This window comes from Prunus dulcis, chromosome 1, assembly GCF_902201215.1.
Source record: "Prunus dulcis chromosome 1, ALMONDv2, whole genome shotgun sequence".
Classification (NCBI taxonomy): domain Eukaryota; kingdom Viridiplantae; phylum Streptophyta; class Magnoliopsida; order Rosales; family Rosaceae; genus Prunus; species Prunus dulcis.
Window position 1 is genome coordinate 2234746 of NC_047650.1, and position 19172 is coordinate 2253917.

The following is a 19172-nucleotide window of genomic DNA, read 5'->3' on the forward strand; positions in this document are numbered from 1 at the left end:
CATAATTTTTACACTTAAAAGTACATCATGATATTTTACTGAAATATTGAACTTGAAGGATTTTTCTATAAAATGTAAAGTTATCATGAACCTATGCGAAAGACCCTTCTTTTTAATCTCATTTGCTTTATGGTTTTTTTTATGTACAAATTTATCACAAATACTCTCAAAAGGTTTTACGAGATTGGTGATAAGAAAGTTCAGTTCTTTGATCCAATTTATATTTCTCTTTTTCTTTCTGACAAAGATTATTTCATCTAAACCTATGAATACAATCATGTGTTATCTAATGTTTAATGACTTTTAAGAAAAAATTTCATATAAGGATGGTTTAAATACTCTAAATTATCCTAATTAACTGACTTAACTTATTTTTGCATTTGTAACTCTATAAAAAAAGACCCTCACTTGCAGTTCGAAAATAAAAAAGCTTGATACTTTTGGAAGAAAGAGAGAGAAAAAAAGGTGCCGACTTTAATCGGTTAATCCATATGATCAAAAGAAGGCGGGAAGAGTCGAAGAGTCGAAGACCCAAAACCCAAAATCAAGGTTTCTCCTTTACCGAGCGTGTAGAGAAAGCTTTCAGCCTGCAACAATGGAGACCCCGAGCCCCAAGCACACGTGCTTAAAGCTCCAACTCAAAGAAGCTCAACAACCCATCTACGTTAAGGGCACGTGGTTCGAGTCCCGCTTCGACCTCTCCATCACCGACGGCCTCAACGCTTGGATCTGCCACGCGTCGGAAGAACAAGTGAGAGACCGAGCGGCTCAGTGGGATCAGCCGGTCTCGGAGTACGTGGCGTTGGCCGAGCGCTACCTAGGGTTTCAGCACCCAGACTCCGCCTACGGCTTCGCCGATGCCGGCGACGGCCACAAAAGAGTAATTAAAATTAGGGATTTTATTTTGGGGAAAATTGTGTTTATAGTGTATTTGTGTGTGTGATTGTGTAATTGTTGTTTGTGCAGTTGTCATGGACTTTTGAGAAGGAAGGGACCAAGCTAGAATGGCGGTGGAAATGTCAGCCATCGCCTAATAGTAAGCAAACCACAGCAGCAGTATTGGATTTTCTCATGGATGCAAATGTTGGGCTAAGTGTAAATTTCCTCCTTTTTGTAATTTTTTTTTTTTTATGTACTGAAGCAGTGTGTTTTATGAACATGAATGATATGACTTTCAAGTGCTCTATACTCTATGTATATTTTGTTGGAATCTACCCAATATGAACTCCCTCTTTGAATTTTTGAAATTTGGTAATCAAAGATAAGTTGTGGTTTATGTTCTGGAAGAATTTTGTGTTTCTGAAGGAATGCAGTTGGGTCAACTTTTTCATATAAATGCCTATGATGTTGTGTCCATTTGATGTTACTTACACCTGGTCCTGATGCATTGGGTTTATGGAGAAGCCGATGTTGCATTAGACTGATTTTTTTAGGCTTCCAAATTGTTGCTTTGGATTGTCTAATTTGGTTGCTTGTCTAATTCATGTTAGTATATGAATGTGTGTATGTATAGGAAGAAGTTGTGAGAAAAACTCAATCATTTGAGAGATTGAAAGTGGAAGCTGAGAAGTGTCTAGCACAGAGTGAGAAGCTTACCAATGAGAAGATAGAATTTGAATCCGCTATTTATGCAAAGGTGCACCATAATATACCTCTATGATCTACTCATCGATATTGTTTTTTATCTTTGTGTTCTCAAAATGTTTTTTTTTATTTTGTAAATGGAGCTTCAAACTTCTTTTGCCATATAATACAATTGACAATCATTGCACTCTAGAGTGTGGTGTTCCGCAGATGATATACCCTTGTGAGAGTTGGTTTTTCATATGAAGAATGACCTGCAATGGTTTGGAGTCAAATTTTTGATGTCTTCGTTTTTCAGATATTCTTTAGTTTTGAACTAATCAGCATGATCATTCGAAATGAGTATTAGGCATTTGATTGACTTGATTGTTTTCATCCAACTCGATCATTTAATTGAGAATTATCTTTGTGCAAGTAATTCTTTTTCTTGAATGTCTTGGCTGAATTTTCCTTAACTTCTTCTAGTTTCTTGGGGTCTTGAATTCAAAAAAAGCTAAACTAAGAGAGCTTCGAGATAAGATTTCAAAACAAGAAATTGCTGGAAAACTGCCAGAAGAAGAGGAAGCGAGTTCAGACCAAACTGAACCTTTTGTCAGCATTGATGAGAAAAGTGAGGATGAATCTTTGAAAGATCTTCCAGTTACCTCCAAGGATGTTCCGAGGACTAGGTCTCGAGGTCGGGGTCGAAAGAGGGCAGCGGACAATTAGTGTCCCACTTTTCTATTCTAAATCTCAGCATGTTTATGCAAATACCCGCTCCTAGGATCTTTGCTTACTTTTGTTTCTACATGTCTATTTTGTATCTTGTTGTAGATTTTTTTTTTTTTTTTTGAAGTGTTGAGGTTTTTAGAGGCATACAAACTTTTGTAACTTCTGTCATGAAATGAAGATGGGCATCTAGAAGATGTTTTTTTTCTTCTCCCTAGCTGTGAGCTGTTCCAAGTTTTATATAAGTTCAGTTTAACTCCCGGTTGCTAATTTGCATCAATATTAGCAACTGGAAAAGGCAAACATAGCCACTACATTGTACACTGTTGAATCTTATATCATTGAATTGAAGAATACTACAATATACTACAATACTTTCTTGTGTTGCACGGTATGGGTATGAGCATGAATACGTAGCGATTCATCTCAAAGAAAATCGGGAAGTGATTCAAGAGCTCCATCGCATTGTGCATCCTACAAAGAACTTCGAGTAACATTGAAATGATTGCATAATTAGGTGCTAAATCCCTCTTACGCATTACTTAAACAAGCTCTATCGCTTTGCGAACCTTATTTTCTCGAAGAAAACTCTGAATTACAATATTAAATGTAATGGGTAAGCAACCCTTTGAAAACTTGAGAGGAAAGAGAGCACGGGGTGTTGGTTCTTCGAAATGCATTCTTTGCAGCAGAAAAAAAGTTGAAATCTTTGGCAGCATATGAAAGAGCTCTTGTTTCTCTTTAACGTATTTCATCATGCAACTGTCTAGCTTTTTTTTTTCTTTCTTCGAAAGGTATGTAACTGTCTAGCTTTAATGTATTACCATCATATATACTTTTCCATTATCTAAGTCAGCCGTTACTTTTAGTTTCCTATAAATACATGTTCATTATTTGTATTGATTTCATTGCAGGTTTACTTCAGTTCTTTGATTCAATCTCCAAAATTGCTGGTTATGTGAAATCAGAAGAAAACAATGTCTACAACGAGGGAAGGAACGAAGAAACCAAAGACAACAATAGAGCCTAGAGTTATTTCATGGGAGGAGAGAAAAACCCTTGCAGACAAGGAGGCTGAGGTCCTGGAAAAACAAATAGAGGATCTGAAAACATGGGTACTATATTTCATTCATTTTCTATTGTCTAGTTTTTCTTCTGTATACATATTATAGATCACTTGAGCATGTCATAAATCATTTGGACTATTGACCACGTTGATTCTTACACTGTGAAACCAATGCACGGTCAAAGGCGTTGAGAGATGTTACATTGGTAAAACACAATCTGTGACATTAAAAGACTTAACATATGCATTTTTTTTCATCTCATTTTGACAGACCAACATGATAGATGCCATGACTGAGGAGCAGTTGAAGGAATACTTAAAGAACAGACCAGATGAGTTGAAGACAGTGAAGATCCACAAGAGCAACTCTAAGCAAAGAGTAAAATCACATATGTTTTTTTCTACATTTTTTAGTGTATGTTTGCTTTTAAGTTTTAACAAGTGCTGTGTACTGATATTGCAGATCCAAAGGGAAAAGCCTAAATGCTCAACCTCTAATGGCATTATGGCTTCGGTTTGGAAGTTCCACAAGGAAGAGGAACATGAGAAGCAAAAACAATTGTTAGAATTTTAGGACATAAATGAATTGTGTAATTGTTTGTTTGAATCATAATTGTCGTTGGCTTGTTTATATACTACATAGAATTGAGAATTTCATCAAAATAATTTAATTGAAAAATACAAAACAAAGTCGCTATAGCTAAGCATGCGTATTGTGAAAGTAATCAGGCAACAAAAATTTCAATTTTAGTGTTTGAATTAAGGATAGACCCCAGTGACTAGCTAAATGTACTTGCTTCTAAATCTCTTATATTTAATGGGGTGTTAGTTGGATTAGTCCATATATTTGTTGTACTCCAAGTGTGGTCGTGGGTTCGAGTCTCTATGGTATATGTGAGTTTCCCCATAGCCTTTCTTTGGGGGAAGAAAAAAAAAAAAACTCTTATATTCATCCTCAATGAATAAAATTTGGAAAAAGTCAAAGGAGAAAGAAATTTTTTAAAAGAAGCCAAAATTGACAAAATTGTCCTTATTTATTTTTTGATTTCCTAAGGAATTCTTTACATTTACATGTCTTTGGTTTGAAAGTTGAGAAGTTTTTCTGTCTTTTTTGAAAAAGTTTTGAATTTTTCTAAAAGTGAAAAATTTTTTTAGGCTAAAACCTAAATTTACTTTGAATAAAGTATCAACTTCTATACATAAAAAAAAAAAAAAAAAATTAATTAAAAAAAAGGAGGAAAAGTTGTGTTCTTATATAGGCAAAAGGCCTGTGCATGCAAGCCTAGCACGTGAGGCCCAAACACCTTCTCAGTCAAAACTTTCCTCTCTCTCTCTCTCTCTCTCTCGGGTTTTTTATTATTTTTTTGGGGTTTCCTCTCAGTTTTGATTTCTCAAGCGTAGCGCTAGCGCAGGGCCGACGCGTCCATCATCCTTCTTACCAAATCCAAATCATCACTAGTGAGAACTGGCTTTTGCTTTCTCTTGATTTTTGATTTGGGTTCTTCAGAAACAGCTCACTCTTTTGCTGAATTTGGGTTGATAATTTCTGCTGAGAAAGATATAGAAGCTCATCATTCTCTCCGTGCCCAACTGTTGACTCTGTGCCAACCTCTCATCACCGCCATAAAGCAAACGTTCGAACGCCGTCAAATGAGGCTGCCACCATAGCCACAAAGCACGCCGCTGCTGGTAATTTCATTCTCTAATTTTTCAAGAATTTGTATGCTTGCTTAACTTGAAATGCTAGGTTTCAATAACAGAAATTTGGGTGTTTCTCATTTTTCATTGATCGGTTTTTAGTACCCTTCCTCTGTTTTTGCCTTTTTTCTTCAGCTTGCATCAACCCCTCTTCGTTTTTCTCAACGCATGCCTCAATTGAATTCTGCTGATATTTGAATCCGTTGCTTTCTCGGCCACCAACGAGAACAAGAACTTCAATTTCCAACTTGGTCTGGATTCTTCTATTTAAATATACGCCCTTTGTTTTTAGTTTGCTCTTCTGTTTCACTCGCGGTAAGTTGATTCTAGTTGCCTGTTGAAGTTTTTTGCAATGCAATGGTGCAAGTAAGGAAGAGTAATAAGCATTAATGATGTGAGTCAATATGACTTGAAAGTAAAGGAAGTAACTGTTTTGTGTGTAATATATACACAGCTTTGAGTCTGTGGAAACAATCCATGGCTGATAGGAAGATTAGAAAGGCATTTTATTCACAGCTCTAGTTGCTACTATTTATCTACAGTGATCAGTTCTTCCAACAATCCAAATTACATCTTTTATCAAAGTTTAATGCTGTTCAGCAGCAATATTTCAGCTCTTATCGAAACTTTTTCCTTCTTAAAAAGGGTTCAGTATCATTAGACCTTTCTTACTGAGTACAATGGATTGTATAATTTTCCATTTAACATCAGAACCCCACCATGTAAACCATTAATTTATAGTATGACATTATCGTGCTTCATCTTTGGAAAGTAACAGATCTTGCTATTCTTTTTGTGTTTGTCTGCAGGACATTGTTGTTTGACTGTACGTAGCTTGTCCAAATTCTTGGCAATTAGAAACAACAATGCTTGCTGGAGTGAAGTTCATACCTCGAGACCAGATTGATAAAGTAGAGTCTATCCTTCTTTTGTTTTGTTTTCTTATTTGTTCTTTCTAAAGAGTAGATTAATAGTTTTTGCTATTGGTAACAGGATGAGAATTCCAGTACTCCTGCAAAACAGAAACAGAAACAGAAGAAGAGGTCAGGTAGTCATGATGATAAGCCTAGGAAGGGAAAGAGGAGTTCTCGATATAGTAGTTCAGATGGTGAAGATCTTAAGAGAATAAAGAAGGGGTCTAGAAAAAAGTGGTATTCGTCTGATGATTATTCATCATCGTCATATTCTTCAGGCAATGAAAGTGAGGGAAATTCTGATTGTGATAGAAGAAAGAGTCAGAGTAAGAGAAAAGGAAAGAGAAGTGGTGAGGATCTGTCCAAGGATGAGGTCAGCTGTAGGTCAAAGAAGAGATCGAGTAGTGGTAAAAAAGCATATATATCAGAAGATCATTCTTCTTCTCCTTCTGATGGGGAAGACAGTGATAGTTATTCTGATAGGAAAGAAAGGCGCAAGAAAGGTAGTAGAAAATACGGAAAGAAAAAGAGTAAAAATAGGAGTCACGGAAGCCTTGAGGATGAAGAATTCTCTGGTAGGTCATCTATGCGATTTTTCTAAAAGGTTTTTTTAAATCTAATGATATGATGTTGATCACATTCATGCTCCATTCCTTCATATAGATGGTGGTAGAGGAACTAGTCCTTCGAAAGAAGGAGAAATTGCAAGGAAGGAAATTGGCTTAGAGTGGATGCTTAGACCTGAAGGAAAAACAGATAGAACACCTACAGTGATTGTTGAGGAGCAACCAAAGGAAACTCTGGTTGAGGAGGTACGCTTTCACCTTGTAAATCATGCATCTAACCTTTATAGTTGTAGTAGTGTTACAAATGGGCTGCTAAGTTTCTATTATTTAGCCAACATAGTCCTGTTTGTTTGGTTGGTAGTGGTCAGCAATGAGATGGCAGAGGAAAAGGTTGAGTAACCCCATTAATTGGGTGCAGATCAGCCATGACTGTTGTCCTTAACAAAGTGGTCATGTGCCACTGACATGATCACTTTTGTTAAGAAATTTAAACAGAACTTATTATTTGGACTAACTAAACAGAAGATTGTTAGTTTAGGAGGTTAAGTGTCACATGTTATACAGTTCAAGGACTAAGGTGAGACATGGGTTAAAACTCAGAGATTAGTGAAATTTACCACCCACCCCACCCAACCCACCCCCCCCCGGGCGCCCCCCAAAAAGAACAAGTGACCTTATTCTTGTTTTAGAAGAGAGAAACTAAATCTTTAGCTGCTCATTTTGGTTGCTGTGAAAGGTTTTGTTTATGAAATTGTTTTTGTGGAGTTGTGTTATTCTGGATTCTAGTGATGCCAGCATATAATATGTTTCCCTTCTAGCTTGTGCTCCAATGGTGGCTTAAATTGCATCACTTGGGATTTTTTTTTGGGTCCAATATTATGCTTCCCTGCCTTTCATTTTCTTACAATTATATGGTTGTTTACTAACTGCACTTTATCTTCCCTGTCTGTTAGATAAAGAAGGTCAATCCCAGGGAATTAAATCCGTATTTCAAGGATGATGGAAGTGGTTATCCAGAAGATACAGATGAACCGAAAGCTGGTGCGGACCAACTTTTGTCTTCCTCTGTTGTTGGGGATGGAGGTGCAAGTTGGAGACTTAAAGCACTGAAGCGTGCGAAAGAGCAAGCAACTCGAGAAGGACGAAGGCTCCAGGAGGTATGCTACCTTAGCTTTCTAGGTCTTAGCAAGCATCGCAAGTTCACTGCCTACCTTGTTTCGTTTTTTTTTTTTTTGGGGGTCTGAATCTTGTCTTTTTTAATGCATTGGAATTATACAGGTTGTTGGGGAGCGTTGGGGCTCTCTTGGTCAACTAACAGTCTCTGCGGCATCTAATAAAGCTGCCCAATCTCGTGCTCATCTGCATGCCATAAAAAGTAGAAAGAAAGGGCTGAGTGAGGATAACCAAGTAAGTTCCAACAATCAAAGTGACATGGATAGTAAAAAGGTATATGGGGGCTCTCTATTTAAAAAAAAAAAAAAAAAAGCTTAACTGTGAAATTGAACTGAAATTTATCGGCATTGTTTTTTAGTTAAAAAATAATTTTTTTCATTTTTCTGACATGTTAGTTGGATGTGGTTACTAGGACACTAGTCGGCACTACCTGAAGGATGTATCTCTCGGACATCCTAAAATGAGGGAGCCTAAAGTTCGAGATTCGTTATCCTGGAAAAAGCAAAAGAGTCGAGATGTTTCTACTAAGGACTCTGGTCTTATAGCGGAGGCAGTGTCTAGCTTAAATACGTTTTCCAACGATGGAAGCTTCATGTCTGAGGTTCTTGGTAAGTGGACTGATGATTTTAGTAGTTCTGTTTACGAAAATGTAGCAGACACTAGCAAACCTAGTGAAGTTAGTGCTGCATTTAAGGGTGAACTGAGTGCGAACCAGTTGGCAGCTAAGGCTTTTCAACTTCGTTTGAAAGGAAAGCATGAAGAAGCTGAGGAACTTCTGGTAAGAAACATGGCAATTACTCTCTCTCCCTCTCTTGATGGAGGGATATATCATGTGATTTGGCTTTATATCTTATAGCTAATATTTTAGTAGGTTGTATTAACCATACTCTGTCATGAGCAACAATTAAAATTTGATTGAAGTCTATTTACACCCCAGTTTCTTGAGCAACTTAGGATAGAAGCCTTCCAACTTCTGATGCAGTGCAGTTATATAAAGCTAATATTTTAGGAGGTTGTATTAACCATACTCTGTCATGAGCAACAATTAAAATTTGATTAAAGTCTGTTTGCACCCAGTTTCTGGAGCAACTTAGGATAGAAGCCTTCCAACTTCTGATGCAGTGGATTTGACCCTTCTGCAGTTGAGGCTATTTAGGTTCTTAGTTTTGCTTCCCTTTGTTCACTGGTTCCTTCTTCAACTTTTCAAAATCCTTACATCATTGATGTGCTTGGATTGCACCCCTGCTGCTTTTGTATGCATCAAATTAATTTGTAAAGAAAGAGATAGTTATATTTACCTGTTTTGGGATAATTCATACTTTTCTTACGATTATTTATGTTAACGCACTTCTCTAACAAACTCATAGGATGTGGACAATAATCATTTATGGGGTCATGATCTTTTATTTTCTTCCTTTGTTTTTTCAGTTATTAACTGACTTTTTTTTTTTTCGTTAATAGAAAGAAGTAGAAAACATAAAGGCAAAGCAGGCTGATGGAGATAATTCAATTAGACCACAAAATGAAAGGAGCACAAGCAGGTAATGTTCAATAATTTTATTCTTGATTCTTTTTGCCTTTTATTTGTTTATTCTAATGCTCTTGTGCCGTAAATAAGGTGCAGTTGTGTAAGAATTCATTAAGTTATAAAAAGGAACAGTGGAGCAAAGTAAGTATTTCTAACAGTGAACATGGAACAACTCTTTCGGTTCTTTTTGCAGTCCCTGAAAAGGAGTCTTCATTTCTTGTTCTATTCCAGTGTGCTTTATCATTTCTGTAAACAAACTACAATTTTAAGGATCATTAAAAGGAACTGGTGCAATGTAGCATTTGTGACATAAAACATCATAAAACATGGGCCAACTCTTAGAGGTTTGCTTTGCAGTTCCTGGAAAGGATTGTTCTTGTTTGTTTTTTCCTGTGCACTTTACCATTTCAGTGATTTGTTTATTTTTCACATATACTAGTAATTGTAATTATTGGTTGGAATTTTTGTTCTGATCACTAATCAGATAGCCTTTTATCTAGATATGTTAAGCAGGATGTGTCCCTTCGGCAGAAGAAAAAGGAGGATGATGCTGATATGCATCTAGCTCAAAGGATAATGCAGAACAAAAAATACAGTATATCTGGCCAGGCAGATGATGAATATGACTATGATGATGATGGTCCAAGCAGAAAGTCTAGGAAGAAACGGGGCAGTGATGATCATAAGGTCACCCAGAAGAACAGTTTTGCAAATCGTTTCTCCACTCAGCAAGAGCGTTGCCTCTTTTGCTTTGAGAATCCAAGCAGGCCGGCACATCTTGTTGTGGCAATTGCAAATTTCTCATATTTGATGTTGCCAAAGCAGCAGCCTGTTGCACCTGGTCATTGTTGCATTTTACCGATGCAGGTGAGCTTAATTAGTACTGGATTATAACTTTGAACTGGCTGTTTATAAAATTGTGAGCGGGTGTCATTTCTCAAAAGTAGAGACCCTAGGGATGTTTATATTTTAACTTTGTACTGGATTTGTCTATATTCTTTGGAAAGGATGGTGAACCTTTTTCAGATTTATGTGAAACATCTAAGTTGATTTGATTACTAGGGGATGCAATCTTAGTTCACTCTTTCTCTAATATTTTAAATGCTTTGTTATTATGTATTTGATTCCGATCTATATAATTCTCCACAGCATGTGCCATCCACAAGAGCTGTTGATGACGAAGTGTGGCAAGAAATTCGAAATTTCAAGAAATGCCTGATTATGATGTTTGCAAAGCAAGAGAAGGAAGTAGTGTTTCTTGAAACTGTGATAGGGTTGGCTCAACAACGCCGTCACTGTATAGTTGAGTGCATTCCTTTGCCCCATGAAATTGCGAAGGAAGCTCCTCTGTATTTTAAAAAGGTAAGGATATGTTCTTATTTTTCTTTAAAATGCATTGATTTCTGCTGCTCGTTTTGAAATGCTTTTACTTATTTTTCTGGAAAACTTGTATGATTTATTCGCTTATTTTCTTGAATATTAAGAATCAAGTGACATTATTCTCTATCAAAAAATCTGTCATGGTAAATTTAGATACATAGACGTGTGCATGTCCAGCTTATAGATTTTGTCATACATGATACACACAGACTAAAATGTTATATACATTTTAGTCTATGTTGTTGAATTCACATTCTGACTTGAATTTTTCTGCACCTTTGAAAAAAAATAATCTCAGGCAATTGATGAAGCTGAAGATGAGTGGAGCCAACACAATGCAAAAAAACTTATCGACACAAGCGTGAAGGGATTACGGGGCTCAATTCCGGAGCACTTTCCTTATTTCCATGTCGAGTTTGGTTTAAATAAGGGGTTTGTCCATGTGATTGATGATGAAACACAGTTCAATAGCAATCTTGGGCTGAATGTTATCAGAGGCATGCTACAATTGCCTGAGGAAGACATGTACCGGCGCCGAAGATACGAGACAGTGGAGGCACAAAAGCAAGCAGTTAAGAGCTTTGATCAAGATTGGGCGTCTTTTGACTGGACAAAACAACTTCACGAATCCTAAAACCATTTTTTTTTTTTTTTTGCGTTATTGTAGATATAGAGAGTATGGGATGACAAGGTTACTTGGAGTTTTTCACCTGAACACTTGTAAAGTACTTGTAGCCATTTGGGCCATAGGTATACTTCTGCCTTATTGTAATTCATCCTCATAAAATATTTTAGAGAAATTTTATTGGATCCAAATTGGCTCGGAATTGTTTTGTTTTTGCATTTTTTCCAATTAATTTGCTATATTTGGTAAATGGGTAAAATTATAAAGGTAAAACTAGAAAGTCATTTTTGGTTCATGTAGTTTACCAATTTGGTTCTTGTAGTTTCACTTACGTAAATTTTGTCTCTATTTTAAATCCCTCGTAATTCAAGGACACGTTACAAATTCTATTAAATTCCCTTCTAATTTTGTCCACAATACCTCTTCATGTCAGCGATGCATGCTTTTCGCAGAAGTGAATGGAAATTTGGACGGAAATTTGGACTTGCTAGATATCTATAAGAGTTTGATTGTTAGAATTAAAATCACATGAACAAAAGTGAAAATTCGACAAACTATAAGGACCAAAACTGATGTTTGCCAATTGTAAAAATAACCATTGAGCACCCGAAGGTCCAAAAGGTTTTTTTTTTTTGGTCGAAAAGGCCCAATAGCTTTTTAAACCATATAAAGGTATTTGACTTTGACTAGGGTTTTTCTTTTCACTGTTGATTTCCGTGGAGAGTACGCAGGCACACAGAGAGAGAAAGAGAGAGAGAGACACGTGGTGCATCATTGTGCCTATAAATATCAACATAACATCATCATTCATCACCCGTGCCTTAGCCCTAGCCAAAGATAGACAGAGCCGTACACTCATCTTCAGCTCACAGCGGCGGTACCTTCATCTTTTGCCTTCAAATGGAATAGGGTATTTGAAGGCTCAAAATCAATCAATCAATCAAAGGGTTCATTCCATTTTTTTATACAATGAAATCACGGCCGAGAAAAGAACAGAAGATTCTTTCTGACTCTATCTCTCTCTCTCTCTCCTCTCTGCCGTGTTTCTTTGTATAAAGAGATGTACTGGACCCGTTCAATCTCTTTCGTTTAACATGTACATGGAAGACAGTGCGTTTCTTCTATGAGCAACGAAGTAGATCTAATTCCTTTTGATTTGACAGATTGTATCTGATCTCACTGACGTTATTAATTAACTATGTTTTTGTTCCTTACCCAATATAGTTGTGTTCTTGTTGTTTTTGTTGATGTTAGATATTTTGCAGTTACCAAGATGGATGCACATATTAGGTATGCTGTTTTTGTTGCTGCAATGGCAGTGCAGAAGCAAGCAAGGAAAAAAAAAAAGGGGTTTTATGCTTTTTGATCTGTTGGTCATGAACCTAATGTTTGATTGTTAATATTTGTTGCCTCAAGTTTAACTGGATTTCTGGAATTGGTGGTAGAGCTTCGGTTTTATGAAACATCCTTTCAATCAGTAAGAATGAAAAGTTCTCAGATTTTCTAAGTTCTTTTTTGTTTTTTTGGACGAAGATTTTCCAAGCTCTTTGATTGTTATAAAGTAACATTCTTTCTATAAGTTTTGAACTTCAATTATATCAGGAAATGTTATGGGATTTGAAAACAAATCCAACACTCATTTATAGAGAGACAATAACCGTGTTCGAATTATTGGGGTGCTAAGTTGGGCAAAAATAAGAAAAAACCGAGTATAGCCGGGCGGCTCTACTTTATTAAAAAAATTAAAAACCGGGTATAGCCGCGTGGCTATACTATTTATATAAAGAAGGACTCGCCTTGAGATTAGGCATCGGTATCCACGTGTCAGAATAAGTATAGCCGAACAGGTATAGCCGCGCGGCTATATCCTTGCAGTAGTATAGAAATACGTATAGCCGACCGGTTATTTTCTTTTCTTTTTCTAATATAAGCGATAGTCTAAACTACATGAGATGGTGGATTTCTCACACACACTACTATAATGTCATAAAGGTTCGAACTTGCTACCATTAATCTGCAAGACTACCCTAAACCCTAATTATAGGATGCCTCTCCATGACCATGCCCATAATACTTCTCGACCTCTCTCTCATGTTGAGTGCCAATTATTTAGAGACGTAAAAATAGAACTTTAAAAATAAAAACTTATATAATAGGATTAAAAATTGTTAAAAGACTTCCTTCCCAAGAAAATGCTGACATGGCAAATAACTGTATTATCTTAACCAACCTAACTAATTCCAATTACAAAGAAACCCTCACAAACGATCAAAGATTCTTCCAAGTATCAAAGATAACTGTATTATCTTAACCAACCTAACTAATTACATGCAATAACTTCGCTTTCAGCCCCCAACTCTTGAATGTTAAAAGGCTAAAAGCCACACTCACCGCTTCATCAACCTTCCACAAGATTTCTGCTTAAACCCCTATTTTTCTTTTTCTCTTCAAAACCCATCAATCTCCTCCAACAAAACCCACTTCCCAGAATTCAGAAAAACCCAATTCAGTTCATCAAGATCTCTGCTTTTTTTGCTTCTCCAATGTCGACTTCTTCTTCTCACCAAGAAAACCCTGAACCCAAGAAAGTCCAATTCCCATTGGACTCAACTGCGTACCAAATCCTCGATGAAATTGGCTTCGGCGTCAGCGCTGTTGTTTACAAAGCCATCTGTTTGCCGATGAACAACACAATCGTGGCAATCAAGTCCATCGATCTCGATCAATCCCGGGCCGATTTCGACAACATTCTAAGTGAAACCAAGACGCTCTCTCTTCTTTCACACCCCAATATCCTCAGTGCCTATTGTTCTTTCACTGTGGACCGTCATCTTTGGGTCGTCATGCCGTTCATGTCCGCCGGGTCTCTCCAATCCATAATCTCCTCTGCTTTCCCCGACGGCCTACCTGAGCCCTGCATTGCCGTCCTCCTCAAGGAGACACTGAACGCCATGTGGTATCTTCATGACCAAGGGCACCTTCACAGAGACATCAAGGCGGGTAATATCTTGATTGCCTTCAATGGGTCGGTTAAAGTTGCAGACTTTGGGGTTTCTGCATCTGTTTCTGAGGCCAATTTGAGTGGAGAGTCTTCGATTCGGTTAAACGATGTTGCTGGGACGCCGTATTGGATAGCGCCGGAGGTGTTACACTCGCACAACGGCTACGGATGCAAGGCGGATGTATGGTCTTTTGGTATCACAGCTCTGGAATTGGCTCATGGGGGGCCTCCTCTGTCTAACTTGCCTCCTTCAAAGTCTCTGCTTTTGAAGATCATGAAGAGGTTCCACTTTTCGGATTATGAAAATCATCAGGACAAGAATTACAAGAGCAAGAAGTTCTCTAAGGCCTTTAAGGACTTGGTGGGTTGTTGTCTTGATCAAGACCCGAACAAGAGGCCCACTGCGGAGAGGTTGCTGAGGCACTCGTTTTTCAAGAATTACAAGGGCTTGGATTTTCTGGTGAAGAATGTGCTTCTGGGTTTGCCCAGCGTTGAGGAAAGGTTCAAGAAAACCCAGGGTTTGGGTGGGCTGATGAAGGAGAAGGGTATTAATGCTGAGCATGGTGAGGATGAAGAGGAAGATGATGAAGGTAGCTCAGCGAGGCAGAGGGCTAAGCACAGAAGGATTAGTGGGTGGAATTTCAATGAGGATGAGTTTGTTCTCGACCCTGTGTTCCCAGTTGAGCCTGAAGGCGATTCTGGGGTGAAAATGGTTCGGTTTGGTGGAGAAACCATCATCCAGGACAGGGCAGGTGAGTGGAGTGAGTCGAATCCGAGTTCACCGGGTCGGGTTGGGGAGGAGGCCAAGAGTGAGAATGTGGGTGTGATAGGAGCTGAGAGGGAAGCAATGTCGGTGGGTGAGCATAGTGAGAATGTGGGCGAGACAGGGGGATTGTTGGGTGGTGGTGGTGTTGATGTGGAAGCCCTGGTGGGTGCCCTGAGTGGAAATGTGGGCGGTGGTTTGTATGGGGAAATAATGTTGGGTAAGCTGGCGGATTTCATAGGGAGCTTGGATCAGCAGAGGCAGCAAATTCTGACATTGTTTGGCATGGTGAGAGGGGTGGATGCTAGGCAGGTGATCAGAGAGGAGGAGATGGGGCAAGTGATTGAGAGGCTGAGGGTGGAGTTGGAGAACGAGAGGGAGAGGAATTTCCAGTTGGAGATGGAATTGGAGTCTCTAAGGATTCAGGTTTCTGGTGCACATAGCAGCACTGGGGCTGGTATTGATTGAGAAATGTTAGTTGAATTTTGAGGCAGGACATGCATGCATATTTGCAAATTGCAATAGAGTTTTGCTTTTTGATTAATGGTGAATTCTTGGCATGCTTTTGCTTTTTCATACAGAAGAGTACAGATTCCTTTGTTGTACTTTTGATGGACGACACCATTTCATCTATTGAGGTCATTCATGCAAATTGCCGACATCTTGTATCGGTCTCATTGTTTTCACTATTTGTCAGAGTCCGTTTGTTTTCTTATAAAGGGATATTAGGGAGTGCGAATGCTAAGAAGTTACATTAGAAGTCTGTTTAGGGAGGAGGAAGAATCATTAGTAAGCAAATTGTAAAAGAGACAGAACCTGCAGTCTTGAAGATCCTGTTTTATTTCGACAGAACAATATGGCTTTGTAGCAGCCATTGGCACAAAGACCCTGTTTTATCTTCGGAGGGCCAAAATATTCATGACATCCAATGAAAGTCAAAGCCATTGGCTTTGTACTATTTCTTTTAAGAAATTAGGAAAAACAGAGTATAGCCGCACTTTTATTCTATTTAATAATAAATAAAAAATGACTCTTTTAGGTGCATTATTTATACTTTATAGATATTAATTTGGTATCGCCGCATGACTATACGAATAAAATCCGTACGGCAAAATTTTTGCAAATTACAAGTTAAAAGGTCAACCACTATATAATATTTGTATTCAATAATATATGTATAATATGTTAATTTTGTGTGTATTATTGAAAATTTTGTTAGAAAATACATGTATTAAATACAAAAAATGCATACGTACATGTTCATTATGAATATTATATGTCTACTTTTTAAAAAAATTGGGGGAAAAAAGAGTATAGCCGTACGGCTGTACTATTTCTTTTTAAAATAGGGTATAGCCGGTCGGCTATACTATTTCTTTGAAAAAAAAGAGAAGAAAAACCCAGTATAGCCGATCGGCTATACTATTTCTTTAAAAATAATTACGTATATATTCAATACCAGTATTGTACGTTTACTTTTTGAAAATTAAGGAAAAACACAATATATCCGCACGGCTATACTATTTCATTTAAAAAATTAAAAAATAAATGACCCTCCTAGTTGCATTATTTATATTTTTATAGATATTAATTCGCGCGGCTATATGAGGAAATGTATTTTATTCAACAAAATTTTGCAAATTACAACTTAAAAGTTCGGCAAAATTTTGTGTGTATTATTGAAAATTTTGTCAATAATACATATCTTAAATATGAAAAATACATACGTACATGTTCAATACGAGTATTTTACGTTTACTTTTGTAGAAAAACATAGTATAGCGGGGCGGCGATACTATTTCTTAAATAAATATTTAAAAAAAAAGGAAAAAAACCTAGTATAACCGGCTATACTATTTCTTTTAAAGGCTATAATATTTCTTTTAAAAAAATTTGAAAAAACCTAGAAAAAGAAACTCACTCAAATGTCTACATATTTATACATTAACAAACCAATATCCCATTGTAATCATTTTAAGTGGTTATATGTATTTGTACTTGGTCTTGTGACCTTTGTGTTGGCCAGTCTTTATTTAGTTAGGAGTTTTGTTCCTTACTATGTTAGGATTTTGGTTACTTACCTATTTACTTAGCCTTATTGTATTTGGGATTTATTTTCTATTGTATATAGTATTAACACATGTTTATACTTCTTTATAAATACCTGAATATATTTGAGAATTCCCTTACACTTTGTTTGATATGGTATCAAAGCAGTGACACCAAATATTGAGAGACAGAGAGAGCCATGGCAGCTCGAAAGCGAGCTTCAACAGACTCGTCCGCACAAACCAAACCAAACGAGAACACCAAACGACCCAAACCCAAAGAACCTCCATTAACAGACCCGCCAATTGCACCCCCAAAGTCAGGTGTAATTTTCAAGCTCATGCTCTTCTTCTCAATCCCATACTTTTACCTCATCTTCTATCACTGCAAGATAGAACGTGAACTTCGAAAATCGATTCTCATCAATGCGGCTCTCGGCCTTGCCGGGTTCTTCGTCACCGTTAAGATGATCCCCGTGGCTTCCAGATACGTTCTCAGGCGCAACCTCTTTGGTTATGACATTAACAAAAAGGGTACACCGCAGGGCACTGTCAAAGTGCCTGAGTCATTGGGTATTGTTGTTGGAATTGTTTTCTTGGTCTTGGGAATCCTATTCCAGTATTTCAACTTCACTGCAGATTCAAATTGGCTAGTCGAGTACAATGCAGCATTAGCATCCATATGCTTTACGGTATTGCTTGGATTTGTAGATGATGTTCTTGATGTACCTTGGAGGGTGAAATTACTACTGCCATCCATTGCAGCTCTACCTCTGCTGCTGGCCTATGCTGGACATACAACTATCATCATACCGAAGCCACTTATTCCACATGTTGGGCTAGAGGTTTTGGATCTAGGATGGATGTACAAACTTTACATGGGCCTTTTGGCGGTTTTCTGTACAAACTCCATCAACATTCATGCTGGCTTGAATGGTCTTGAAGTTGGGCAGACAGTCATCATTGCATCTGCTATTTTAATACACAATATCATGCAAATTGGAGCATCTGCAGATTCTGAGTACAAGATGGCACATGCATTCTCTCTTTATCTTGTCCAACCCTTATTAGCCACCTCGTTGGCGTTGTTCTCTTACAACTGGTATCCTTCTTCAGCTTTTGTTGGAGATACATACACATACTTTGCTGGGATGACGATGGCAGTAGCTGGGATTTTAGGCCATTTTAGTGAAACACTCCTCATTTTCTTTGTCCCTCAAGTATTGAACTTTCTCTTGTCACTGCCCCAGCTTGCCGGCATTGTTCCATGTCCACGGCATCGTCTTCCTAGGTTTGATCCGGGAACTGGACTGCTGACTGGGACAAATGATGGGACGCTTGTAAACTTTTTTCTAAGACGATTTGGCAGGATGATGGAGAAGTCGATTTGCATCTGTCTTCTAGTTTTCCAGGCCATCGCTTGCTGCTTCTGTTTCGTGCTGAGATTTTTCCTTGCTGGCTGGTACAAGTGATGCGGAAGAGACGCAATAACTTCGGCTAATTTATTAACTTTCATGGACTATCCACGCACATTTCCTTTCCGGTGGAGGAAGCATGTTGTATTATTTCCTGCAAGCGGGTCCAAGCCAGGGATGCTAGAATACATCTTTTAGTTAAAATACAAATGAGTGATTTGAATTTGAAGTTTTTACAATTTGTATTTTGGCCCTTCAAAGTCAAAGCCATTGGCTTTGTACTATTTGTTTTAAGAAATTAGGAAAAACATAGTATAGCCGGTCGGTCGGCTATACTATTTGTTTTACAAAATTAAAAAAACCACGTATAGCCAAGCGGCGATACTATTTCATTGAAGAAAAAAAAAACCCCTAGTATATAACCGGCTATACTATTTCTTTTAAAGGCTATAATATTTCTTTTAAAAAATTAGAAAAAAACCGGGAAAAAGAAATTCACTCAAATGTCTACATATTTATACATTAACAAACCAATATCCTATATTTGTAATAACTTTAAGTGGTTATCTGTATTTGTACTAGGTCTTGTGACCTTTCTGTTGGCCAGTCTTTATTTAGCTAGGAGTTTTGTTCCTTACTATGTTAGGATTTTGATTACTTACCTATTTATTTAGCCTTATTGTAATTGAGATTTATTTCTTAT

The 19172-nt window shown here is 37.5% G+C and overlaps 4 protein-coding genes across 7 annotated transcripts; all 4 read left to right on the forward strand.

Moving 5' to 3' along the window:
- Positions 1-383: 383 nt before the first annotated feature.
- On the forward strand, positions 384-2679 carry LOC117616765 (DNA repair protein XRCC4-like). 2 transcript variants are annotated; one of them, XM_034346174.1, is made up of 4 exons: positions 384-880; positions 967-1095; positions 1514-1636; positions 2050-2679. In XM_034346174.1, exons 1-4 carry the CDS (start codon positions 596-598, stop codon positions 2290-2292), a joined length of 780 nt encoding a protein of 259 aa, XP_034202065.1. In that variant the 5' UTR covers positions 384-595; the 3' UTR covers positions 2293-2679. The 2 variants fall into 2 exon arrangements, with proteins under 2 accessions (XP_034202065.1, XP_034202066.1); XM_034346175.1 differs by lacking the exon at positions 1514-1636 and having other exon boundaries at positions 432-880.
- Positions 2680-4666: 1987 nt separating this feature from the next.
- On the forward strand, positions 4667-11444 carry LOC117613938 (CWF19-like protein 2). 3 transcript variants are annotated; one of them, XM_034342560.1, is made up of 12 exons: positions 4667-5047; positions 5192-5307; positions 5866-5967; positions 6050-6545; positions 6634-6782; positions 7490-7693; positions 7815-7982; positions 8122-8487; positions 9171-9250; positions 9738-10104; positions 10387-10599; positions 10916-11410. In XM_034342560.1, the coding sequence occupies exons 3-12, from the start codon at positions 5923-5925 to the stop codon at positions 11249-11251; spliced, it is 2424 nt and encodes an 807-aa protein (XP_034198451.1). In that variant the 5' UTR covers positions 4667-5047; positions 5192-5307; positions 5866-5922; the 3' UTR covers positions 11252-11410. The 3 variants fall into 3 exon arrangements, with proteins under 3 accessions (XP_034198451.1, XP_034198450.1, XP_034198452.1); XM_034342559.1 differs by lacking the exon at positions 5192-5307 and having other exon boundaries at positions 10916-11444; XM_034342561.1 differs by lacking the exon at positions 5192-5307 and having other exon boundaries at positions 4669-5047; positions 7815-7943.
- Positions 11445-13421: 1977 nt separating this feature from the next.
- On the forward strand, positions 13422-15474 carry LOC117615172 (serine/threonine-protein kinase BLUS1-like). Its single transcript, XM_034344199.1, has one exon. It carries the CDS (start codon positions 13786-13788, stop codon positions 15472-15474), a length of 1689 nt encoding a protein of 562 aa, XP_034200090.1. The 5' UTR covers positions 13422-13785.
- Positions 15475-17254: 1780 nt separating this feature from the next.
- LOC117616567 (UDP-N-acetylglucosamine--dolichyl-phosphate N-acetylglucosaminephosphotransferase-like) lies at positions 17255-18588 on the forward strand. Its single transcript, XM_034345920.1, has one exon. The coding sequence runs from the start codon at positions 17255-17257 to the stop codon at positions 18524-18526; it is 1272 nt and encodes a 423-aa protein (XP_034201811.1). The 3' UTR covers positions 18527-18588.
- Positions 18589-19172: the final 584 nt, after the last annotated feature.

Bases quoted from the DNA above. Each gene is read 5' to 3' on its own strand.
- LOC117613938 (XM_034342559.1), top strand. From the start codon at position 5,923: ATGCTTGCTGGAGTGAAGTTCATACCTCGAGACCAGATTGATAAA. The intron at 8,488-9,170 runs GTAAGAAACATG...TTTCGTTAATAG, and splicing joins AAGAAGCTGAGGAACTTCTG to AAAGAAGTAGAAAACATAAA. The intron at 10,105-10,386 runs GTGAGCTTAATT...AATTCTCCACAG, and splicing joins GTTGCATTTTACCGATGCAG to CATGTGCCATCCACAAGAGC.
- LOC117616765 (XM_034346174.1), top strand. From the start codon at position 596: ATGGAGACCCCGAGCCCCAAGCACACGTGCTTAAAGCTCCAACTCAAA. The intron at 881-966 runs GTAATTAAAATT...TTGTTTGTGCAG, and splicing joins CCGGCGACGGCCACAAAAGA to TTGTCATGGACTTTTGAGAA. The intron at 1,096-1,513 runs GTAAATTTCCTC...GTGTATGTATAG, and splicing joins ATGCAAATGTTGGGCTAAGT to GAAGAAGTTGTGAGAAAAAC.
- LOC117616567 (XM_034345920.1), top strand. From the start codon at position 17,255: ATGGCAGCTCGAAAGCGAGCTTCAACAGACTCGTCCGCACAAACCAAA.
- LOC117615172 (XM_034344199.1), top strand. From the start codon at position 13,786: ATGTCGACTTCTTCTTCTCACCAAGAAAACCCTGAACCCAAGAAAGTC.